The sequence below is a fragment of the Sarcophilus harrisii genome, chromosome 2 (genome assembly GCF_902635505.1).
Source record: "Sarcophilus harrisii chromosome 2, mSarHar1.11, whole genome shotgun sequence".
NCBI lineage: Eukaryota > Metazoa > Chordata > Mammalia > Dasyuromorphia > Dasyuridae > Sarcophilus > Sarcophilus harrisii.
In genome coordinates, this window is record NC_045427.1 from 382,524,820 (window position 1) to 382,549,508 (window position 24,689).

The 24,689-nt window shown below is 35.3% G+C and overlaps 1 protein-coding gene across 2 annotated transcripts in view; it reads left to right on the forward strand.

Moving 5' to 3' along the window:
* The first annotated feature begins 650 nt into the window (after positions 1-650).
* DCTN4 (dynactin subunit 4) overlaps positions 651-24,689 on the forward strand; it is a 36,196-nt gene continuing 12,157 nt past the window's right edge. The window contains exons 1-7 of one of the 2 annotated variants that reach the window (XM_031953518.1): positions 651-840; positions 9,135-9,205; positions 13,796-13,974; positions 20,947-20,990; positions 22,975-23,082; positions 24,102-24,122; positions 24,527-24,600. In XM_031953518.1, coding sequence (XP_031809378.1) covers positions 706-840; positions 9,135-9,205; positions 13,796-13,974; positions 20,947-20,990; positions 22,975-23,082; positions 24,102-24,122; positions 24,527-24,600 — 632 coding nt within the window. In that variant the 5' untranslated portion in view covers positions 651-705. The remainder of the gene's footprint in view (positions 841-9,134; positions 9,206-13,795; positions 13,975-20,946; positions 20,991-22,974; positions 23,083-24,101; positions 24,123-24,526; positions 24,601-24,689) is intronic. The other variant, XM_003756711.4, reaches the window with a different exon arrangement.

Sequence of the window (24,689 nt, forward strand, 5' to 3'; positions counted from 1 at the left end):
ATGCTAGTGCCTTCCCTTGGAGATTATCCAGTTTATCTGGTTTGCATTTATTTGTGAATAGTCGCTTGCATGTTGCCACCCTCGTTCGATGGAGCTTCTTGGAGACAGGTTTGTTTGTTTGTTTGTTTGTTTGTTTGTTTGTTTGTTTTGGGGGGGGGTGCCTTTGTATCCGCAGCATTTTGCACAGTGCCCGACACATAGTAGGTGCTTTAACAAAGGTTTGTCAACTGCCACTTAGTCAGATGAAGGAAGGGAAGGGGAATTATCTCATATAATACAAGTAGAAGGCTATCCAATAGGGCACAGCAGAAGACGTAGGCTTATGTCTAAGGGTGATCTAACGGTGAAACGTCAGGCGGACTGCAGGTGGAGAAAAAAATACACATACAGCCAAATCACCTGTAGTTCCGCTAACAAAGCCTTTCGGGACACACAGGAGCAGGTGGTAGTCCATAATTTTCATCGCAACGAGACCGATTCTTCTTCCCTCCTTCCTCAAGCAACACATGCGCGTTTTGCGCTTCGCACGCCTCCAAACACTCGCTGAACGTGGCAAGGTTTCCCAGCATTGGGCGCCCAGGAAAGAGAATTTGTCGGTTCTAAGTGACGTAACCGCTAAGGGAGAAAGTAGGCGGGGCAACAGGAAACAGTTGTCCTTCTGGTCATGTGACAGGGGTGAGTCGCTTTGGCATTTCCCATTCCAAGATGGCGTCGTTGCTGCAATCGGAACGGGTTCTGTACCTGGTCCAAGGAGAGAAAAAGGTTCGAGCTCCGCTCTCGCAGCTGTACTTCTGCCGCTATTGCAGCGAGTTGAGGTCGCTGGAATGTGTCTCACACGAGGTAATCAGAAACCATTTCTGGGATTAATCTCTTTCCCATAGAGAGGGGCAAGGGAACTCTGACATTTCAAGGCAGGAATAATCATTTGTCTTCGTTTCCTATTGGTCAGCGATTTTGTCACTCTAAATGGGACTCGGCTTTGGGTGGGGGACGGCTGATCGGGCTAAATGTGTAGCGCCCGCCGATAGGCTGAAGCTCTTGGTTGAGCTGGGCCATCATTGGCGGGGGTGCTGCGCGTATCCCGGCGCAGTTTGTGATTGAGTGAAGGGGCTGTCAATTGAAAATTAGGGCTGGGTTCCGGTTTTGTGGAGAGGCGTGGTTCTAGAATGAAGGGCTGGGGGGGGGTTGCTTTTACTTCTAGAACTGCTTAGGGGCTTGTAACTTGAATTCTTGCCTTTCCCTTCATTCTTGCGCTTTACCGCTTTCTTCTGTGGAGAGCTCTCTAGACTTGCCTTTTCTTTGCCGCCCCATCCATACGCGCCGTTCCTTCTCCCTGGCTTAGGTCCAAGGCTGCGGGGCAGGGGGATGAGTCGGGGAGCGTGTGTCAGCTTTCTTTTCTCTGGGGCTGACGTATTCAGAGCACAGGACTCTAGAGGGCAGCTCGGGGTGGGGGGTGGGGTGGCAAGGAGCAAAAAAAATACCGAATCGTCACCTTCAGTTTAATTCAAAAGGTCTATTTGAATTCCAGCGAGATTCTCAGCCCTTAAGAAGAGTTGGAGCGAGTTGGGACGGGGCGGGGCGGGGCGGGGCGGGGGAGGGTGGGGCTATCAGAAGGTGGGTTACGATCCAGTTTAATCCAACAAGCGTGGATTGATGTATCTCTTGCCGGGTGCAGGATACAGAGACAAAATCAGTCAAAAGTCAGAGTTCTCAAGCAGTTGGGAGGGCTTGACGAAGGAATGTAAGATTTCCATTCAGCAAAGTGCCGCATGCAGGACACTGTTAGTTAGACTAAACACACACACACACATACATATTGCTTGCCCTCAAAGAGCCGTTATTCTCTTGGGGGCTTATAATTTGTAAAACAGTAAGTAATCATAAGGCAAATGCGAAATAATCTCAAGAGAGACACGGTGCTAATAATGGGGGGGGGGGGAGGGGCGGGGTAGATTAGGATTAATAATCCTAATCTAAAAGACCTGGATGATGTGGCCCCAGCAGTGCTTTAAAGAGGGGAGGATGGAGCTTGGGTAGCGAGTATATTCCAGACTTGGAGAACCATATATAAAGGCACAGAGTCAAGAAATAGAATTTTGTGTACCTGGATCAGTTTTGCTGGAAGGGAAATTTCGAGAAAAGGAATAATATAAAATAAGATAGGAAAGGTAAGTGAAAGTCAGGCAATGAGGAGTTTTGAATTTCCAGCTGAGATTTTATTTTTCGTAGAAATAATGAACAGCCAGTGAAGATGTTTGAGCAGAGAGTAACATCTTTGTTTAGGGTTTTCATTTTGTCAGCATTTGGAGAAGAGAATAGAGTAGGGACAGACTGGGAAGGTAGGGACATTAATTAGGAGGCTGTTGCAATAGTACATAGGGAAAATAATGAGGGCCTTTATTAGTGTTAAGGATGAGAAAGATTTGAATGGATGGAGTGAAGAATTTAATGACTATTTGTCATTTAAAAGGAAGTGACAGGATATACCTACCATAGAAACCTAGAATTATTATATTTTATCTCTTGGATTTCAAAAAATGGGAAGGCGAATTTTGCAAGGGATAATGCTTAATAAATGCTTTTCATTAATCCATTCATTTAATGATCTTATCGATGCCATTCAAGAATGGATTTTCAAGTGTATGTGTACATTTGTACATGTACAAAATACAAAATTTGAGTACCTAGGAAGTAAACTAGTACTCTCTAGTAAGCATAAATTTACTAAATCCAAATTAGCCAGACTACATTTGGAGGATTATCAGTTTTCCTTCTTCCAAAGCTCAGTGATTGTGAAGCCTCTTTTTAAGTTTTTGATATTGTTGACCACTCTGCCTTCCTTGATCCTTTGTCCTCCATTTTTGTCTTTTATGACACAGCCCTCACAAAGTTCCTCTTCTACTTGCTTGAGTGCTACTTTTTGGCCTCCGTGGCTAGATCATCTATGTTCTAGTCACAACCTGGAACTCTCCTAAAGGTTATGGCCTGAGCTCTTATTTGTCTATATACTTTTAGTGATCTAATTACCTCCCATATATTCAAGTTTCATTCCTATATGAATGACTCAAATCTATCTCTAATTTCTTCTTAGCTCCAATTTTTATTGTCTGTTATATATACTTTTATTTGGATATTTTCTGGAATATTAAAGTCAACAAGTCCAAAACAAAATTCATCTTTCACCCGAAATCCAACTCTCCTTCTAAGTTTTTTATTAATGCTGAGAGTCCCACCATCCTTCTAGTTACACCAAGTTCTCAACCTTGAAGTTATCCTTCACTCTTTCTTTTCTCTCATTCTCCAAATCTATTCACTTGTCAAGTTTAATCATTCTAGTTAAATCAACAAGCATTTATTAAAGACTTAATATGTACCAGGTAACTTCAACTATGGGGATACATAGACACACACACACACACACACACACACACACACACACACACAAGTCTCTGATCTCAAGAAGGAGAGATAACACCTAAGCAACTGTGATATAAATGGGAAAAATTGGAGATAAGCACAGAAAGAAGTACCAGTGTTAAGGAGAGTTAGAAAAGACTTTTTGTTGAAGATGAGAAGGACCTGAAAGAAGCCAATTGTACCACCAAAACATCCCTTGCATTCATTTCCTTTCCATTCAGCCTGCCAGCTACCTAGTTGAGACCCTCATTATCTCTCATGTCACCTGTTACAATAGGCTAATCATTTATTTCTCTCCTTCTAATCCATCATTTCACCAATATATCTTATTCACAAATAATATTCTTCCTGAAGCACAAGCTTGACCGTGTCATTTTTCTGCTCAAGAATCTTGAGCTACTCTCTGTTGCTCCTGAAATAAAATAAAAACTCCTTTGTTTGGCATTGCAAACCTGGCATAATCTAGCCCCATCCTACCTTTCTATAATTAATTCATGTCACTTTCCTTCACATAATTTTCATTCTAATCAAACTGGTCTACTTACTTTCCCAAACTCATTTTCTCTCTTAATTTTTGGGCAGATTGCCTCCCAAATTTGAAATGACTTCATATTCTGCTCCAGTTCTTAGAATAACTGGCTTTAATCAAATTTTAGCTCAGGTGTCATCTACTATTATCTTTCCTGACATCTCCCATCCTCCATCTCCAAGTTGTTGCTGTTCTTTCTCAGACTATTTTATATTTATTTACTTACATATATGTAAGTCCTGTTTCTCTTCACCTCTTCCTTCTCATTCCCCTCAGTAGAATGTAAGCTCCTTGAGAACAAGAGTGATATATTTTTTCTTTTTGCCTTGTCTTTTTTTATTTGTTTTAATTTTAAAGATAAAATAAGAGAAAAAAACAGAAAAGGAATACAAAACAAAATGAAACAAAACAAAAGAGAACATTGTCATGTACCCAGCAGAACATCAGGGAGAATTCAAAATATATAACAATAAATTACCAGATTAAAAATATATACATATATTAGTAGAAGAAATTATATTCATGAGTATCCATCTTTTTTTTATTTCCTAGTAAATTATTCTTTTGTTTTCTGCTGCTCACCTTTTTTACTTTATTCCTTTTTCCCTCCTTTCTTTCTCCCCTCCATTCCCAAGCACGCTAGTAGTTAGGAAAGGATATATTATTTTTACATATATAGGTATATACATACACATATATAGCCACACATACTTCACTCCTCCACCCCACATACTCACACTTATTGTTCCTCTTTGCTTTAATTTTGCTCCTAACTTGCCTTGCTATTACTTAACCTCCTCTCACTCATGGATCTCTCCCTTTTCATTTTCCCACACCCTTTGCTTCCCCATCTGCCCATCCATCCCACCTCACTCCTTTGGAGGATGCTATATACCCTTCATAACATATATGTAGTGTTGCATAATTAACCCAATACTGATATGAATAGGTTTTCAGAACTATAAGGCCTCCTCCCTTTTCAAATTCTGTGTCTATTCTTCCTCAGCACCTCATTTGTATAATTACTGTTTTTGGTTTATCTTTGCCCCAGTCTTTCTTTTGAGCTGCCCTATTGTTGATGTCAGTCTTAAACATATGGTATTCATTTCCCATTTATAAAAAACATAAATTTGTCCATGTTGACCTGGGGGTCTCGAAATTTGACAATAATATTCCTATGTGTTTTCCACAAAGGATCTTGTTGGGGTGGTGATGGGTGAATTTTTTCTATTTCTACTTTTCCCTCATGTTCTCTCACTCCAGGACAATTTTCTTGTATTATTCATTTATTCATCGGTTGTTTGTTTGTTTAGGTTTTTCCTTAATTGGCTTCTCTTGTTAATAACATCTAGCATCTTGCTCAGATGTTTTGCTCCTAGTATCTTGCTCCTCTGTTTGACTTATAAAGCCTTCCATAACCTGGTCACTTTCTACTATTCCAATCATCTTTAACCTTAACCTACTATTCCCCACCCCCTTTTACTCTGCAACCCAGTGACATTGGATCCTTGCTGTTCTTTGCACACAACATTTCATCTCCCAACTCTGGGCAATTTGAAGCATTGTCACCAGATGTCCTTTTTGCCTTTAACTCTCTCCTTCACCTTTTTTGCCCCCTAATTTAATCTGATTTTCTTCAAATGTTAGCTTAAGTCAAATGTTAGCCTTAAGTTAAGGCTTCTTCAAGAAGCCTTTCTCAGTTCCCCCTTAATTCTAGTGCCTTCTCTGTTGATTTTTTCCAATTTAATTTCTCTGTATGTTATTTATAGAGTCATTTCCATGTTGTTTCCCATAGCAGACTGTGAAGTTCTTAAGTGCAGAGACTTGTGCCTTTCTTTGTACCACTAGTACTTAGTCCCATCCTTAGACTGACTTGGTAAGTTCTAGATAATTGAAGTGAATTTAAGTGACTTGCCTAGAATCAGTGTTAGATGCTAGATATGAAACAAATATTCCTGAATATAAATAAGGCCCACATCATGGTACCCCTTCAACTTTGTAGATGCTTATTAAGTGCCTAATTAAATTGAAATTGAATTTTAGCCACTATATTTTAGGAAGATTTTGACAAGGTAGAGATTATGTCCAGAGGACAAGCCGGGTAATAACAAGACTCAAATGTGTGCCATACAAAGAATGATGAAATTGAGGATGTTTAGCCTGAGGAAAGGAAGATTTAGTGAGGAACATAGTATCTGTGTTAAAATATTTAAGGTGCCGTCAAAGAAAGATTTCTTTATTCTGCTTGACTCCAGAGGGCAGAACCAGGGGGTGAAAAACGACAGGAATAAATATTTTATCTAAACATTAAAAAAAGTTTTTTGGTGAGTAAGGCAGTATTTTTAATGGGCTTGACTGCTTTCTCAGGTATAAAGTTTCCTATATTTAGAGATATACAAGTAAAACCCAAACCTCCAATTGTCATGGATGTTATACTAGGAGTATTACTACATTAAGTAGGAAGGTGAACCAAATTAACTCTCAGTTCTTTCCAACTAAAATTAATTGTTGCTTCTGAAACTGCTTAGGTTTTCAGCATAATAGGAATGACTGATAATAGATGAGTAAAGAGCCAATGAGTGACAAAATATGATATTAAGTGACTTACTGGATCTGTTTCCCTATGATAGTATAGTTGGTAAGCTTTTATTATTGAAATAATACTTCCACATAGGTACTCAAGCACTTAGTTATTGAATTGAATTATGCAATAGTTATCTATTAAATAGATATGTTATGTACCTGGTACTGTACAGGTGACATGGTATATGAATATGTGCACATTGTCTTAACATTTCTAGTGTGTTCTAGATGCAGACATCATGGTCATATTTATATTGATCCTCTTCCTAACCTCCAAGAGGGTAAGATTCCATCTCTTTATGGGTCTACCTGTTTCCTACAGAGTCCATAAATAAGACCTTATATGTAGTAAGGACTTAATAAATGCATAATTGAATTTTTCTCTCATGACTGTCTGTTTCTAGAAGAAACCTGTCAGAGATGAGACTTTCATTCCATTTCACTCTTAGTTCAAGTTCAATATTCAGATGATATGAGATACTTTCAAATCATTGAACATTTGACACAAAGACAAAACTTTGTGTCAAACTTACTTGCTTTAACAAAGCAACAAGTAACAAAAGTTACTTGCTTTAACACAGCAAAGATATGAAACAAGAATACAGTGCCATTTAAACTTCTCTGCATGTTGGCCCCATCCTACTCTCCCATTTAAATCTAATCTTATGGTCCACTTTGTTCTAAGAGGCTGTGCCTGGGACTTTTTATGCCCTTAGGTGACCAAGAGGCTGTATTTGATTTGAGGCTATTTTGCAAATCAATTAAGATGGGGAAAGAGCTGGTTTATCTTTTAGATAAAACCTCCCTATGTTGCTGGTGAGAGGAAGGAAACTCAAACAAAAACATTTTATCACAAGTCTCCACTCTAACTGGACCTAAAAGCTCTTTGAGGATCATTAAAGTTGTTCACAAAATTTTCAAAGGCATATTTGGACTTGATATCTGGAAAAATTAATTAAAAATTAGAACTATTCCCAACTGGAATGAATTACCTTGAGAGTAAATTTTCCCTCATTTGATCTCTACAAGTGGAGGCTATATGATTGAATACTTATCAAGTACCTAGTAGAAAGAACTCTCTTGTTCAGGATGGATTTGATAACCTCTGAATTCCCTTCCCTGAGATTAACAGTAATAGCCCACATTTTTACATGCTTTACCATTTTCAAAGTACTCTGTGAGATTCTTAAAACCATTTTTTGAAGTAGGTGCTATTATTGTTCTCATTTTGTAGATGAGGAATCTGAAGGTAAAAGAGATTAAATGACCACTTGTCAAGCATGCTGTACTATGGATTTTTTTTCAACTGTGAGTTGGATTAGATGAAAAATATGGACCCTTCCAACTGAAATTTTGTTATCCTGGTGTTTTCGTATATATTTGAGTTCACAAGGTGAATATCCATGAAGTAGTCATAGAATAATGTCTGCTAAACTGTCATACTGCCAGCAAATGTAATAGAAATTCAAAAGAGAGGTTATCCCATTAGTAAGCATTTTATTAAGCATCTACTAACGTGCCCAGCAGTGTGCAAAGCACTTGGGGTACAAAGAAAGGCAAAAGATAGTCCTTGGCTTTGAGGAGCTCACAATCTAATTAATTGGGAAGACAACTTAAAAATACGACCTAAAGTACAAACAAATTATATACAGGAAAAATAGGAAATCATTTACAGAGGGAAGGTGCTAGAATTAAGTGGGGGGGGGGGGGTTAGAAAAGGCTTCCTATACACATATAGGTATATATAGAATATATGCAAAATATAAAGTAATTGGGGAAAGGAAGGAAGTTCTTATGGAGGAGGTAGCTTTTAATCTGAGCTTTGAAGGAAATCAGGGATTTTAAGGCATGGATAAGAGGGAGTATATTCTAGGCATGGGTATAATTTGTGCAAAACCATAAAGACTGGAGGAGGAAATAGCATTTGTGAAGAATAAAAAGTTTTAATTTGACTAGATTATAGAGTATATGAAGGGAGATAATATAGGAAGGAAGATAATTTGGAACTAAGTTTTGAAGGACCTTAAATGCCAAAAAAGGAGTTTGTATTTTATTTTAGAGGTAATAGGGAGCCATTGGAGTTTACTGAGCAAGGGAATAACATAATCAGATCTTAGAACTATCCCTTTTGCAGCTATGTAAAGGATAAATTGGAGGACAGATATACAAGTTAGAATGCTATCACAATAATTCAAGTGAGCAAGGTGGAGGACCTGAGCTAAGATGATAGTGAATGGAGAAAAGGAAATAGATATAAGATTGTCTGTGTGTATGTATTTTCCTCCTGCCACAGTAGATTACCCTTAAGAGTAAGGACTGTCCTATTTATCTTGTATTATGTCTTCCCTAGCACCTAGCATAATGCATTTTTATATGGTAGGTATTCAGTAAGTAGTTATTGAATACCATTTGATGAAAATCACATCTTGGCCACAAAGTATTTGCAATTCTGAACTGATAGCTTAACTTTTTATTCATGGTATCCTTAGTGTCAAGTTGAAAAAGGTTATATTAATTATTCTTTTGGTATAGACAAATGACTGCAAATACTATAAAATGTGTTTCTCTACCTCTATTAATACTAAGTTTTGCTGGTTTGCTTTAGGTGGACTCACATTATTGTCCCAGTTGCCTGGAGAATATGCCATCAGCAGAAGCCAAGCTTAAAAAAAACAGGTAAAACCTGTGACTTCATATTTTCTTCAGTCATTTTCATTGATGATAAAGAAACATTAACTTAATTATGCTCTTGCCTCTTCTGTTCACCTCCACCCTCTTTATCTACTGCCAGGTCAGCAGTGGATGACTGTGCTTCATTGGATGCCAAGTTACTATAGCACCTGGTGCTTTTGGATGAATCTTGCCAGAAACTATCAGAAACACACTTTGCTCTTATTCATTCAAGTTCATTTTTTCTCTCATGATGACATGAAAAGAAAATTTATAACACAAGAAAAAACTGTTCGATTCAAGTGGCAGTAATTACCTAAAGGGGATGCCTTTAGTCCAACTATGACTTGGACTCTTCTAGAGTAGGGAGGACAAAGTATGGAGTAGGGAATCATCAGGGCTTCTATTTTGCTCCATATTTGGACTAGAAAGTACCTTGATCAGATAGGCTATCTTTTGGGGGACATTTCTAGAGAATCCTTTGAAATATCTTTTTTTCTACCCCATTTATCTGATTCTGGTTTCAGACAAGTTGATCTCAATCTGTTGAAAACCAGTATCCTATGACAATGCTGATCATGCTCTCATCTGTTCAGCACTTCCACCTTGAATATGCCAGAAGAAAAGGAATGGAACTTAAATGTAGACTTTGGTAGCATTAGAAGTCTTTTGGTTCTTGCTGTTTTCTGAAATCAGTGTGAAGTAGTTGTCAATGTCAATATTTTTATGAGAGGATGTTCTAAGAATAAGCTCTAACAAGTCTTTAGTACGGTCCTCGTAGGCATATAAATCCACAAGGACTAAGGAATTTGACATTCATTTTCGGTTCATACCTTGGTTTTTTTTTTTTTTTAGTTCATAATTTAAAAAATTAAAAACTTAAATTTCATTTTAGGATACAGATGTGAAATGGATAACTTTATATCTGTGAATAGTTGGGTTCCTTTATACTAGGAACTGTAAAGATTATAATCTGATAACTATAAATATGTATACGTATGTTGGATTTAACATACTTTAACATATTTAACATGTATTGGACCACCTGCCATCTAAGGTCGGAATGAGTTTACAATTAAGTGATTCAAGGCAAGTCCAATAGACTTGTGATGGAAATATGTTTAAAAAGATTGTACATGTTTAACCTATGTCAGATTACTTGCTGTCTAGGGGAGGAGGGAAGTAAATGACGCTTTCCAAGTAAATGAAGCATCACAAGTCTATTAGACTTGCCTTGAATCACTTAATTGTAAATTCATTCCGACCTTATCTTGATAGAGGATGTTAGAAGTTAGTGCCTAGATTGTGCCATACTGTTTTACAGTTTTCCCAGCAACTTCTGTTAAATAATGAATTTTTATCACAGAACCTGGAGACTTTGGGCCTATCGAAGACTAGATTAATTAATTACTATAGTCATTGACTTTTATGTTTTAGTGAAAACAAAATCTCAGAAAAATGAATGTTGAAAACTATCTTTACATGCATTTAGAAAAATAAAATACTATTGAGAGAAAAAAAAGAAATCAAAGCTATCCAGTCCAAAAAAAAAAAAAAAAAAATGCTTTAAATGATAAAAAAGGAAAATAATAAATATTGGAAGAGATGTCAGAAAACTGAGACACTAATGCATTGTTGGTGGAATTGTGACCTGATCTAACCATTCTGGAGAGCAATTTGGAGCTGTGCCCAAAGGGCAATTGAACTGTACCTTTTGATCTATCTAGCAATACTACCACCAGATCTGAATCCTAAAAAGATTTTTAAAAGGAGGGGAGGTCCTTTTTGTATAAAAACATTTATAGCAGCTCTTTTTGTGGTAGCAAAAAATTAAAAGTTGAGAGAATGGTCTTCAATTGGACAGTAGCTAAAAAAGTTGTGATACATGATTGTGATGAAATATTGCTGTGCTATAAGAAATGATGAGCAGATTTTGGGAAAACCTGCAGATTTATCTGAACTGATGTAAAGTGAGCCCTTCGTTCTTCTTCTTTTTTTTTAATCTTTTTATTTTCAAAACATATGCATGGATAATTTTTCAACATTGTCCCTTGTAAAACCTTGTGTTCCAAATTTCCCCTCCTTTGCCCCACTTTCTCCTCTAGATGGCAAATAATCCAATATGTTAAACATGTTAAAAATATGTGTTAAATCCAATATATGTATACATATTTATACAATTATCACACTTTGACAACAACATTTATAGCAGCTCTTTTTGTGATGGCAAAAAATTAAAAATTGAGACAATGGTCTTCAATTGGAGAATAGCTAAAAAAGTTGTGATACATGATTGTGATAGAATATTGCTGTGCTTATAAGAAATAATGAGCAGATTTTAGGAAAACCTGCAGATTTATCTGAACTGATGTAAAGTTAGCTCATTTAGGCTGGAATGAAAGCTGACTGGACATAGAGGACATGAATCCAGATCTTTATTCTAATGCTTACTACTTTGTGACATCAGACAGATCACTTATATTTTACAGGACCTCCACTTTCTTATCTGCAAAATGAAAGCATTGGGCTAGTTCCCCTCTGAAGTCCCTTCGAAGTTTAGATCTATAATTCTGTGATCAAAACCCTTCAGTGGCTCCATGAGGTTTAGTCAGTAAAATCCTAAGGCTTTATTCAAAGCCTAATAATTTCCTACTTGGGTTTAAGGCTTTATGGCATTTTAAAAAATGGAACATAAAGATTTTGAACTGCATCCCAATAGGTAATGATAGCTCACATTTACCTAGCACTTGGCAATTTACAAAGTGCTTTCTTCCTAACTACCAAGTGAAATAGATAGAGGATCCATAGGATTTTAGCAGGTTAAGGTGGGAACAGAAGAGTAACTATTGTAGGATGGACTCTAGAAGCCAGTAAGTCTAATCCCTCATTTTACAGATGAGTAAAGTGGTGCATGAAGAGATTAATTAAATAACTGGCCCAAAATCATATAGCTTGTAGCATCCCTGGCAGGATTGGGACTCAGCTATTTTAGAGTACCAGCACTTTTTTTTCACTATCCCAGCTGGTTAGGAATGGGACTGTGTACATATACACACATACGCCAAAACACTGAGACAAAAATCTGCATGGAAGACTATATGTAGTTCAGTGTGGCTGAGCAGGGCTTGTGTGGTAGTGGGTAGTATGAGGTATAGCTGGAAAGGAGAAGTGGAATAAGATTGTGGAGGGTCCTTCAATCACTTTTGTTATCTCCTTAACTGTGAATGTTCTCCAGGCTATACTAGACCACCTTTTCTCTCTACACTTTCTTGGTGACTTCATCAGCTTTCGTGGGTTTAAATATTACCTCTTTGTAGATGACTCAATGAATCTATGTGTCTAACTCTGATTTCTCTCCACAGCTTCAGTCTTGAATCACCAGCTTGTGTGTTAGATATTGCAAACTAGATATCCTAGATACATATCCAAAATAACCTATTATTTTTCTCTGCAAACCCAACAAACTATAATATTACTGTCAAAGGCAACACCCATTCTTTCCATCTTTCAAGTTTGCAACCTTATTAACAGCAGCCCTTCTTTCTGTGTATCTAATTGGTTGTCAAATCTTTCCATTTCTACTTTAACAACATCTCTCATATCTGATACCTTCTGTCTGCTTATGTTACTACTACTTTAGCTCAGGCTTTCATAATCTCTCACCTCAACTATTGAAATGATTTTCTGATTGGTCCTCCTGCCTTAAGTTTCTCCCTACTCTAATCTATTTTACATACAGCTAATAATGATTTTCCTTTATGTAAATCTAACTATCACTCCTCATTTAATTCCAGTGGTTCTTTATTGCTTCTAGGCTAAAATGTAAATTCCTCTGTTTAGGTTTTAAAACCTTTCACTTTCTGGCCCCAACCTGTCTTTCTAATCTCATTACACTTTATTCTCCTTCCTGTATCATAGTCTAACCAAACTGGCCTTTTCTCTGTTCTTCATGTATAGTACTTCATTTCCCATGCCTGTGATTTTACATGGTCTTTCTCCCATGCTTGGAATATATTTCCTCCTCATATTCACTTCATAGAATCCCTCATTTGCTTCAAAATGTATCTTAATCACTGTCTTCTATAAAATGCCTTTCCTGTTTTCCCCAATTGCTAGTGATCTCTATCCCTAACTACCTTGTATTTATTTTATATATATACCAATATACAGACACATTATGTTTACTCTTTAGAGTATAGCTATTTGTGAGTAAGGATTGTTTTTTTTTTCTCTTTTTTTGTATTTATATCCCAAAGCCTAGTCTAATACAAGAAACCCAAATAGTACTTTATAAATTTTAAATTAAATCCTCCACATTTTCATTTTATAATGTCTTCTTTGTCCTTTGGTACATTGAACATACATTTCTTTACTTTGCAAAATTTCTCAGAACTTTCAAGTTATTTTATTACTTCCTATCTTACTCTTCCAGTATGAAATTCCTTTTAACCTTTATGAAAATGAATGACAATTAGTAAATTTGTAGGTCTCTTAAATCTGATTAGATTTGCTGTCGCAAAGAACAAAGGACAATAGGAAAAAATATTTTTGTAACGGCAAACTCCAACCATATTCCTGTATTCTCTCTCTTAATAGATGTGCTAACTGTTTTGACTGTCCTGGCTGTATGCATACTCTTTCTACTCGAGCTACAAGCATTCCCACACAGCTTCCTGATGACCCAGCCAAGACCACCATGAAGAAAGCCTATTACTTGGCTTGTGGGTTTTGTCGTTGGACATCTAGAGATGTAGGCATGGCAGACAAGTCTGTTGGTGAGTGAGACTAAGTTTAATATGAAATGTCAAGAAATATAAAGCTTTCTTTGGTATTCTTGGATTATAGATGTTTTTTTTTTTTTTGTTTTGTTTTTTTGCCATTTCTATTGGATGAAAGATGGCTCCTTATATTTATCGTGCATTTCTTGACTTGCATTTCTCATTATTTGGGGGTTTGAGACCTTTTTTTCATATGAGGATTAATGGTTTCTATTTCTTCCTTTTGTAAACTGCTCTGTTTCTATCCTTTGAAAATTGCTTCACAAAAGATATAATTTATCTTTTCTATGTTTCAGTCCTTATAGATTTGGGATGCCAAACTTTTATCTTATTAGTTATTGCAGATTTTCATTATACACTTCAACAACAGTACTATATGATGATCAATTCTGATGGACATGGCTCTCTTCAGCAATGAGATGAACCAAATCAGTTCCAGTTGTTCAATAATGAAGAGAACCAGCTACACCTAACAAAAGAACTATGGAAAATGAGTATGGACCACAACATAGCATTTCTATTCCTTCTGTTATTGTCTGCTTGCATTTTTGTTTTCCTTCTCAGGTTATTTTTACCTTATTTCTAAATCCGATTTTTCTTGTGCAGCAAGATAACTGTATAAATATGAATACACATATGGCATTTAACATATAATTTAACATATTTAACATGTATTGGACTACCTGCCATCTAGGGAAGAGTTGGGAGGAAGGAGGGGAAAAGTTGGAACAGAAGGTTTTGCAAGGATAAATGCTGAAAAATTGCTCATGCATATGTCTTGTAAGTAAAAAGCTATAATAAAAAAAAAAAAGGAAAAAAAATTATTGCAGATCTTTTTTTTTAGTTTTAAAGGTAACTGAGGCAGCTAAATGGTGCACTAGATAGAGCACTGGCCCTGAAATCAGGAGGATCTGAGTTCAAATTTGGCCTCAGACACTTAACACTCACTAGTTGTATGACCCTAGGCAAGTCAGTTAATCCCACTTGACTCACCAAAAAAAAAAAAGGTTTTTTTTCCAGTCAATTGTGTTTTTTTAATTAAAGCTTTTTATTTTTCAAAACATATACATGGACAATTAATTCTTTAACATTAGCCCTTTGCAAAATCTTGTGTTCCAATTTTTTCCCCTTCCCCCAGATGACAAGTAGTCCAATACATGTTAAACTGTAATGCCAGAGAAACTGAAGCAAGATAAAGATTAAAGAGTATTTAATATTTTATTTGAAAGGGAGAGATTTACTGGGATCAAATGGATTCATGGTTTGGTCTTAGGGCTGAATGAGACTATTGTCTCCAAGAATCCCAGCAAACCATGCGAGTTCTCAATGACATATACATGTGTCTCAGACACAGAGGGTAGACCGAGGCAGGGGTGGAGTCAGAGTGCTGGGAGTGGGAACTAACACTCCAGTTCTGACAGAATGGGGGAGGCATGCTGATAAGACGGTATCTGATATTCTGTTAGATTAGGATGGGGAGAGGCATTCTGATATTCTAAAATATAACATCTTTTATCCTTATCAAATATTCTGATGATTAAGAGAGAGGGGTGGTTTTGCAGGATTGAGCAGAACAATTCAGGGAAACTGAATCAGGATAATTAGAGAAACTGAGTCAGGATGATAAAAGAGAACTATGGCACAAAAACGCACGGTAGAAATATATGTTAAATCCAATATATGCATACGTATTTATACAATTATCTTGAAGCATGAGAAAAATCAAATCAAACCATTTAAAAAGAAAGAGAGAGAGAGAAGCAAAATAAAATGCAAGCAAACAACAACAAAAAGAATGAAAATGCTCAGTTCCCACAGTCCTCTCTCTGGGTGTAGATGGCTCTCCACATCACAAGATCATTGGAACTTGCCATGTCCATCAGAATTGATCATTGTATATGGTCTTGTTGTTGCCATGTATAATGATCTCCTAGTTCTGCTCATTTCACTTAGCATCAGTTCATGTAAGTCTCTCCAGGCCTCTCTGAAATCATCTTGCTGGTGATTTCTTACAGAACAATAATATTCCATAACATTCATATACCACAATTTATTCAGCCATTCTCCAATTGATGGGCATCCACTCAGTTTCCAGTTTCTGGCCACTACAAAGAGGGCTGCCACAAACATTCTTGCATATACAGGTCCCTTTCCCTTCTTTAGTATCTCTTTGGAATATAAGCCCAGTAGTAACACTGCTAGATCAAAGGGTATGCACAGTTGGATAACTTTTTTGAGCATAGTTCCAAATTGCTCTCCAGAATGGTTCACAGTTCCACCAACAATGTATTAGTTGTCTTCCCACATCCCCTCCAACATTCATCATTATCTTTCCTGTCATTTTAGCCAATCTGAGAGGTGCTTAGTGCTATCTTAGTGCTATATCTTAATTTGCATTTCTCTGTTCAATAGTGATTTAGAGCACCTTTTCATATGACTAGAAATAGTTTCAATTTCTACATCTGAAAGTTGTTCATATCTTTTGAACATTTATCAATTAGAGAATGGCTTGAATTAAAAGAGATAGTTTTTATTTTTTTTAAATTAAAACTTTTTATTTAAAAAACATATGCATAGATAATTTTTCCAACATTGACCCTTGCAAAACCTTTTGTTCCAAATTTTCCTCTCCTCCTCACCCCTCCCCTAGTTGGCAGGAGTCCAATACTTGTTAAATATGTTAAAATACATGTTAAAACCAACATATGTATGCATATTTATATAGTATCTTGCTGCACAAGAAAAATCAAGAAGGAAGAAAAAGAAAAACTGAGAAAGAAAACAAAATGCCAGCAAATAATAACAGAGAGAGTAAGAATGCTATGTTGTGTTCCACACTCTATTCCCACGGTTCTCTCTCTGGGTATAGATGGCTCATTTATCACTTAACAAGTGGAAGTGGTTTGAATCAAAAGAGATGGTTTTTAAAATATTGGTTTTGGATGTACAAAATTCTTTTATTTTTTTCATAATCAAAACCATTGATTTTTGTCTCATATAATTCATTTGGTTAAAATTCTACCCATTCTGTAGTTGAAAACATAATTCATTTTTATTTCATTTTAAATAATTTTTTATATTTAAATAAGTAATCTGATTAGAATCTATTGTCTGGTGTATATTGTGATTCTAAATAGCTTTCTAGTGTTTTCAGTAGTTGTTACCTAATGAGATATTGCTTTTTCTTGAAGCACTAATGTTTTATACTTATTAATTTTTGTTTCTTCATTCTTTACTTTCTTCCATTAATACATTTTCTCATTTTTCCAGTATCAGATAGTTTTATAATAATTATTTTATAATATATTGCATTATGTTTGATAGTGATAGTCTCCACTTGGCTAATTTTCTTTTTCATTATTCTTTATATTCTTGTCCATTAATCTATCCACTTCCTATTTTCTTTTGATTTTATTTAATTCTATAAATAGCCTATTGTTATGTTGATTGGTATTACATTAAATATGTAAACTTTGCAAGTATTTACATTTTTGTATTTACTGTACTTTCCATGAAGAGAAGATATCCCTTCATTTGTTGGGTTCTTTCTTGATTTCTAGCCAAATAATTTCGAAACATCTTTTTTTTATCTTGCATATATTGATAAGTTAATTCCCAAATATTGGATACATTTTGTTGTTATCATAAGTACTACTCTATCAGTTTCTCTTAATTCTTGGTGATGACATATAGAAATTCAGGGCTTTCTTTTATTTTGGAGGTTATCTTATATCAAAGCACCCTAGAAAATATATTCATCAGTGATTCTTGCACCTATCACCAAACTTGTACCAGAAATGAACAGTAAGAACTAGCTACCATGCCTTTGAAAACTGCAGAAGTCTTTCATGACCTCTCCTCCTCCAGAAGCTTTTTACTCCTGAAGGAAAGGGACAACTTTTCAGAATGGAAGTACCTAATTAGCTCCCAGATATGAGCAGATTGCAACATAATAGAAACAAGGAATTACATAAAGAAAAGTGTAAAGGTTATTATCAAATTGTTGTGTAATCAGTATTAGAAAGGGGCAGGATAGAGCTTGTCCAAGAATAAAGGTAGTTATAAATAATGACAAATTAGTATAATTTAGGTAGTAAGGGAAGGTTTCTTTATATATATATATATATATATATATATATATATATATATATATATATATATATATATATATATATATATATGATAAATGCATGGGTATATGTTTAGCACTAACAGCTGCAAGAACTTTGAGTCCAATTTTTCCCCTCCTTCCCCCCACCCTTCCCCTAGATGTCAGGTAGACCAATACATGATAAATATGTTAAAGTATATGTTAAATACAATATATGTATACATGTCCAAACAGTTATTTTGCTGCACAAGCAGAATCGTACTTTGAAACAATGTACAATTAACCTCTGAAGGAAATCAAAAATGTAGGCGGACAAAAATAGAAGGATTGGGAATTCTACGTAATGGTTCACAGTCATTTCGAAAGGAAAGGTTTCTTAAGAATTAAATTGTAGGTGGTAGAAGTTTGGGTTTAATCTTTTTAAGATGTATTTGATCTAAGCAGTTCGTTTTCATCCCCTGAATGTAAAAGAGATTGAAGCTAGGGAGTTGCCTGCAGATTTCCTTGAAGCAAACTCTAAAAACAAATAAAAGATCCTTCCCATCTGCTGGTACCTCTGCTCTTGGCTACAAGGAAAGTTGAGATGGAAATGGCTCACTTCACCTGGAGACTCAGTATTATATTGGAGTCCAGAGAGAAGTTGAAGGCCATGACTTAAAACCAATCCAAGAGAAACCCAGAACACATGGGGAACTGAAACTTCCTAATTAATGGCTCCTCATCTGATGATCCCAAGAACATAAGTTAGGCGTTGCTATTGTTATAACTGATTGGTACCTCTTTGACCAGAAGTTTGAATGATTAAATTCAAAGCCAGCTCTAGATTTGACTCTCCTAGCAAAAGAATTCCCAGGTACTGTATTTTTCCTCCCTTTCCCAGATGTTACCAAAGAAAGGCCAATAAGGAAAGAGAGAGAAAAAAAATCATTTAAAAAAAAAGAAAGAAAGAAAGAAAGAAATGTACAACCAGAAGGAAAAAGTGGGCTGATCACATTTGGCAGCTGATGGCTCAGTGAATAGAATGCTGAGTCTAGAGTGAGGAAGACCTGAATTCAAACCTGGTCTTTGCCACTTGCTAGATGTGTGATCTTGGGAAGTCACTTAACTGCTTCCTGCTTTAGTTTCCTTATCAATAAAATGGAGATGATACTGATACCTATCTCATAGAGTTATTGTGAGGATCAAATGAGATAATATTTGTAAAGTACTTACTTCAGTGCCTGGCACATAGTAAACAACATATAAATATTAGTTGCTTTTGTTGTGAGCCAATGATAACTGATGGTATTCATTGGTATTTGTACAATGACAAGAGATCCTGAGTATGGAACCTGTGAAGTGAACTTGTGGGAAGACAGAGAGATAAAAGCATAGGATGACTAGGTGGTGGCTTTCATTTTTAGAGTGATACCCATATGGAAGAAATCACCCAGCCACTGGAGTGTTGGGATTATGAAACAGTACAATATCCAAAAAGAGCTTGTTTTCAGCAAATGTTATTTCTCTACTGTTTTATCTTCACTATTTTTCTCTTTTTTTAAGCTTGTTATACTCTTTGATGTCTTTCTGCTCTCTGAAAGTAGTTCAGTCAGTTACAATGTATATGAATGAACAATAGGCAATATAGGGAGATGACAAATATATAAAGAGCTTGTGCTACCTTCTGGCACATAACCTTTGACATAGCCCTTTGGCAAGAATAATTCATTTGGAGCAGCTCTTAAGGATGAAGATCAATTTTGTTTTGCCTTTATAGTTCTGGTATCTTGAGAAGCTCTGAAACAACTATACTTCATTTAAAACAATCTGCTTGTCAAGCAAGTTGGTAATGTGTGAAACAAAAGAAAACTTGGAAATAAGAAAATGATGCTTCTCTATGATGTTAGATTTTTTTAAAAGAGCTGTAAGCAAAGCAGACAGAATTTTTAATAATACTCTATATGAGTATATGTTTATGTGTGTATACATGTATACAAATGTATTTAAAGGTAAGAAAACTTTAATACACAATTGAAATATTAGAATAATACAGAGAGTTAGGCTGCCTGTAGGTGTGGATGTGTATACTATACTTATCAAAATATAGTTTGTTTAAAATTTTGAAATTTTAGCCATTATTTTGTCTGTTTGACAAATTGGTATTGAGGTGATTATAATTGCAATTAAAAATAAGGTGGTGCTCTTTCTGTTATTGTTTACTTACATTTTTGTTTTCCCTCTCAGGTTTTTTTACCTTCTTTCTGGATCTGATCTTTCTTGACCAGCAAGATAACTGTATAAATATGTATACATATATTATATTTAACATATACTTTAACATATTTAACATGTATTGGACTACCTGCCATCTAGGGGAGGGGGGAGGGAGAAGGAGGAGAAAAGTCGGAACAGAAGATTTTGCAAAGGTCAATGTTGAAAAACTACCCATGCATATGTTTTGTAAATAAAAAGCTATTAGGAAAAAAAAAAAAAAAAAAAGGTGGTGGTTGTTTTTTTAAATAGAAGCCAGGAGAAACAATTAGATAAAATACTTGAATTTTTAAAATATTATTTTAACTAAATCATTTCTTCTGGGTCACATGTAGCTTCTTCTTGAGTCAAAAAGAAATAAACTTCCAGGAGAACTCAGCCTCTTAAAAAAATTAGCTTCCAAAAACTGGTGGGAAAGTATTATAACTCTAGTTTTGAAAAATATGCCTTATTAATTTTAGAAAACATGAAGATAAAAAGTATATTTTGTTCATGTTTGTCATGGAAAAACTTTTATCCTCTTTTCAAACTGATTTTGATGCTAGTTGTACAGAAACTGATTTTAGTACTTCTTAAGGTCTTACGTGAGACTCCATTTTGTTTTGCAGCCAGTGGTGGATGGCAAGAACCTGAAAATCCTCACACACAAAGGGTAAGTAAAGAAATAGAAGAAAGGAAAAGAAGATAGATAAATGAAAATGTTTTAATTAGATTAGTCTGGGAAACTTGAAATTGACTTTTGCTTTGGACATAATTGCAATCAATCAATCAAGATTCCTTAATAAGCATTTTCTATGCGCAATTGCATTTTTAACTGAAAAGCTTATCTGTTTTTTTCCTAATTGAATTCAGGAGAAAAAAATTTAGTTTAATTGAACTCTCAAGTCTATAAAAATTTAAAACACATATGATAACTATTCCATTTTTGTAAGGACTATCCCATGAGAAAGGAATGAGACTTGTTTTACTTCATTGGCTCCAGAGAGCAGAACTTAAAGTAACAAATAGAAGTCATAAGGCCAGTTTTAATCAATATAAAGGAAAGCTCCTAATAATGAAAGTTGTCCAAAAAATGGGATGCCTTTGAGGTAGTGAGTTTCTCTTCACTGGAGATTTTCAATTAGAGAGGTTGAAACTCTCTTGTCAGGGATGTTATAAAGTCTAGTACCAAGTTGTATTGAAGTTGTATAGATTATATCTTGTCTGAAATTCTATGGTTCTATAGTTTTATTATTTTATTGCCTTATGGACACAGCCCTTCAAATATAAAAGATGAAATCCAAGAAAAAAATTTTAAGCCCTTTGTAGTAATGTCTTAAATATTTAAATGTCTTGCCTGTGTTGGAGTGTTATAAAATATTTAGAGCTGCTAAGTATGCTGTAGTGGGAAAACCCTGGGTATAAAATTAGAGAATCCTTTCGTGATCTTAGATAAGTTTCATCTTTAAAATGAAGGGGAAGTCTAAGATGACTTTTGGGTTCCAATTGTGCTCTAAATCTCTGGATCTGGAATTAATATCCCTGACATTAAGAATGTCTTTTTCAACTATTTTCCTTCCAAAAGTAATTTAGCAATAATATTTCATCAATTTATGAGTTGTCTTTGTTTTGTTGTTTGTTTTGGCTTAGCAATAGTTAAATTAAATGGTTTGACTTAAAGCCTATCACCTATCATTAGAAATAAGTTCATGACCAAACAAGAAATAGAGACATTTCTGGGAGGCAAAATGGGTAAGCTTGATTGCATAACATTAAAGAGTTTTTGAACAAATAAAAAGCCATTCCAGCTAAAATTAGAAGAAAAGCAGTAAGCTGCCCCCCCCCCCCAAAAAAAAATCTTTTCAGCAAGTTTCTCTGATTAAGATCTCATGTCTTAAATATATGGATTTAAATCACTCAAATTTCTAAGAAAAAGAGCTATTCCCCAATTGATAAATGGTCAAAGGATATGAATAGGCAATTTTTGGAGGAAGAAATCAGCTTCTAATAATCATGTGAAAAATGTTCTAAAATCACTGATAATTAGAGAAATGAAGATCAAAATAACTATGAAATGGCAAATGCTGGAGAGGATGTGGGAAAATAGGTATAATAATGCACTGATGGGTGAATAATCTATGTTCAGCCATTCTAGAGAACAATCTGAAACTATGCCAAAAGATCTCTAAAATATACCCTTTGACTCAGCAATACCACTACTAGATCTATCACAAAGAGATCAAAGGAAAGGGAAAGAGACCTATTAATACAAAAAATATAGAAATTTATTTTGCATGATCTCATAAAATTTAGTTAGAAATAATTACCTTTTTTGCCTCAGAGGCAAAAATAATCTAATGAAAAATTAAGAGCAGAAATTTGAATAGCTAAAGGTAGAAAAATTAACATAATGTAGAGTGTATTTTTACTAATAATCTTGATATTTTCATATCTGCTTATGATAAAATTTAGTACTTCAGTCCAAAAAAAGAAGCTTAATTATGAAAAGGAACACTGGGAAAAGAGTAAAATCTGTATAGTAGTCAGTACAGTGTTAAAATTATGAATTTAGGAATTTAGAAATGTTGGTTAGTATGATTGGGAAACTGCTGTTTTATTTATCAATCCTTGAGTAGTTGATCATTGATTTCCTGCAGATGAACAAACTGGTTGAATATTACCAGCAACTGGCTCAGAAGGAGAAAGTAGAACGAGATCGTAAAAAGCTGGCCCGGCGTCGAAACTACATGCCGCTGGCATTTTCAGTGAGTTTTTTGGTACCTACACAACTTTGATTCACTGATCAGGAATTGAAGTGCCTGCAAAGAGATTCTGTAAAGAAGAGTATCCAGATAGGATATTGTAAGGTTTCATGTAAAGAGTTTTCGTGTCCTTCATTTTAAAACTAGTAATTTTGGATGACTCCTTTTCATATCTCCCCAGTTCTGCAGCTTTCTATTATCTTAAATAGTTTCTGAGAGAAACTTATGATTCTGCCCCATTCATTATTTCCTTCTCAGTAGTAAATGTATAACTTCATTCATATAATCTTTAACTCACAGTTATCATTCAGATAACTAGCTTCTCAGCTCTATCATCAAAAATCTTTTATAATTTCCCAATTTCCCTTAATTTCTGGAACATTGTCTTTACACAGTGAAGGCTGTGGATGGGAGAACAGTCAGTTTACTAGGGCAGAGTTTTCAAAAACTGAATTATAGTCTTTTTTTTTTCTTTATCATCTGGTGAGAAATTGTCACTTGAGCAGTGAGAGTCAAATAGGATTTGGTGCTGTCATTGCTATGATGAAACTTAAATTTTCTGACAGGGAGCTCCTATTTCCAGGATAATAGTATATTGCTATCCTGATAAAGGCATGTAAGGAATTCACATGAGAATCTACATGACAAATTCACCTCAGAATTAGAAAGTACTTCATCCCACTGAAAATTTAGGGAGGCTGGATAATTCGTTAAATATGTTTTGATTGGAATGGTGAATGCTATTTTTGTCCATTTTCCATAGCATCAATCAGCTATTATAATTTGCTGAGGATCCACAATTATAGATTCCTTGCCAAAGCCTTAAATAGATAATCTTTGTGAATTGATCTGGGTGAAGAAGTCATTTTTGAAACCAAACATAGACCTTTAAAAAATTTAATACACTTGCTATTTTTCCACCTTTGCTAAGTAACCTGCCTACTCTATGAGTTTGCTTTTGTCTTATTGCTACATTTTTTTGTCTCTGTTGCATCCTACTGCTATTTGGGGGCTCTCCACAGCAACACACTATTCATGTAGTGGTAAGTGCATTTTTGTGGTTTTTCGCTGGTAATAAAGCTCTTGAAAAAGGGCTTTTGAAAAAGACCCTAGATCACTTGGGTTCTAGTTGGTCACTAGATCATGTGTCACAAAATCTTACCACCTCTCATGTCTTAGAAATACCTAGACTAGTAGAATAGCTAGAATTAAATTCACTTTCACAATGCTGTAATAGTTTTAGTACTTATAGATAGATGCTTTTTTAAACTAGAAAAAATAGCTTTATGGGGAAAGAGTACATTTCATTTCATTAAGGTGAGCTTCTTTAGTTTGCTTTCCTTTGCTTAGTTTTTGCGCTTCTCACACTTTCTCAAAAATAATTCTTTCTTTTGATAATTAGGACAGACTGAAAATAAATATCTTGATGAAATTTTCTCTCATCTAGGACAAATATGGTCTTGGAACCAGACTTCAGCGACCACGAGCTGGAGCTCCCATCAGTACCCTTGCAGGACTTTCGTAAGTTTGGACATTTGGACATTAAAATGTCATTGATGAGCTAGACAGGCATTATCCAGAAGACTCTGGGAAGGGGAGAAAATTCCAAA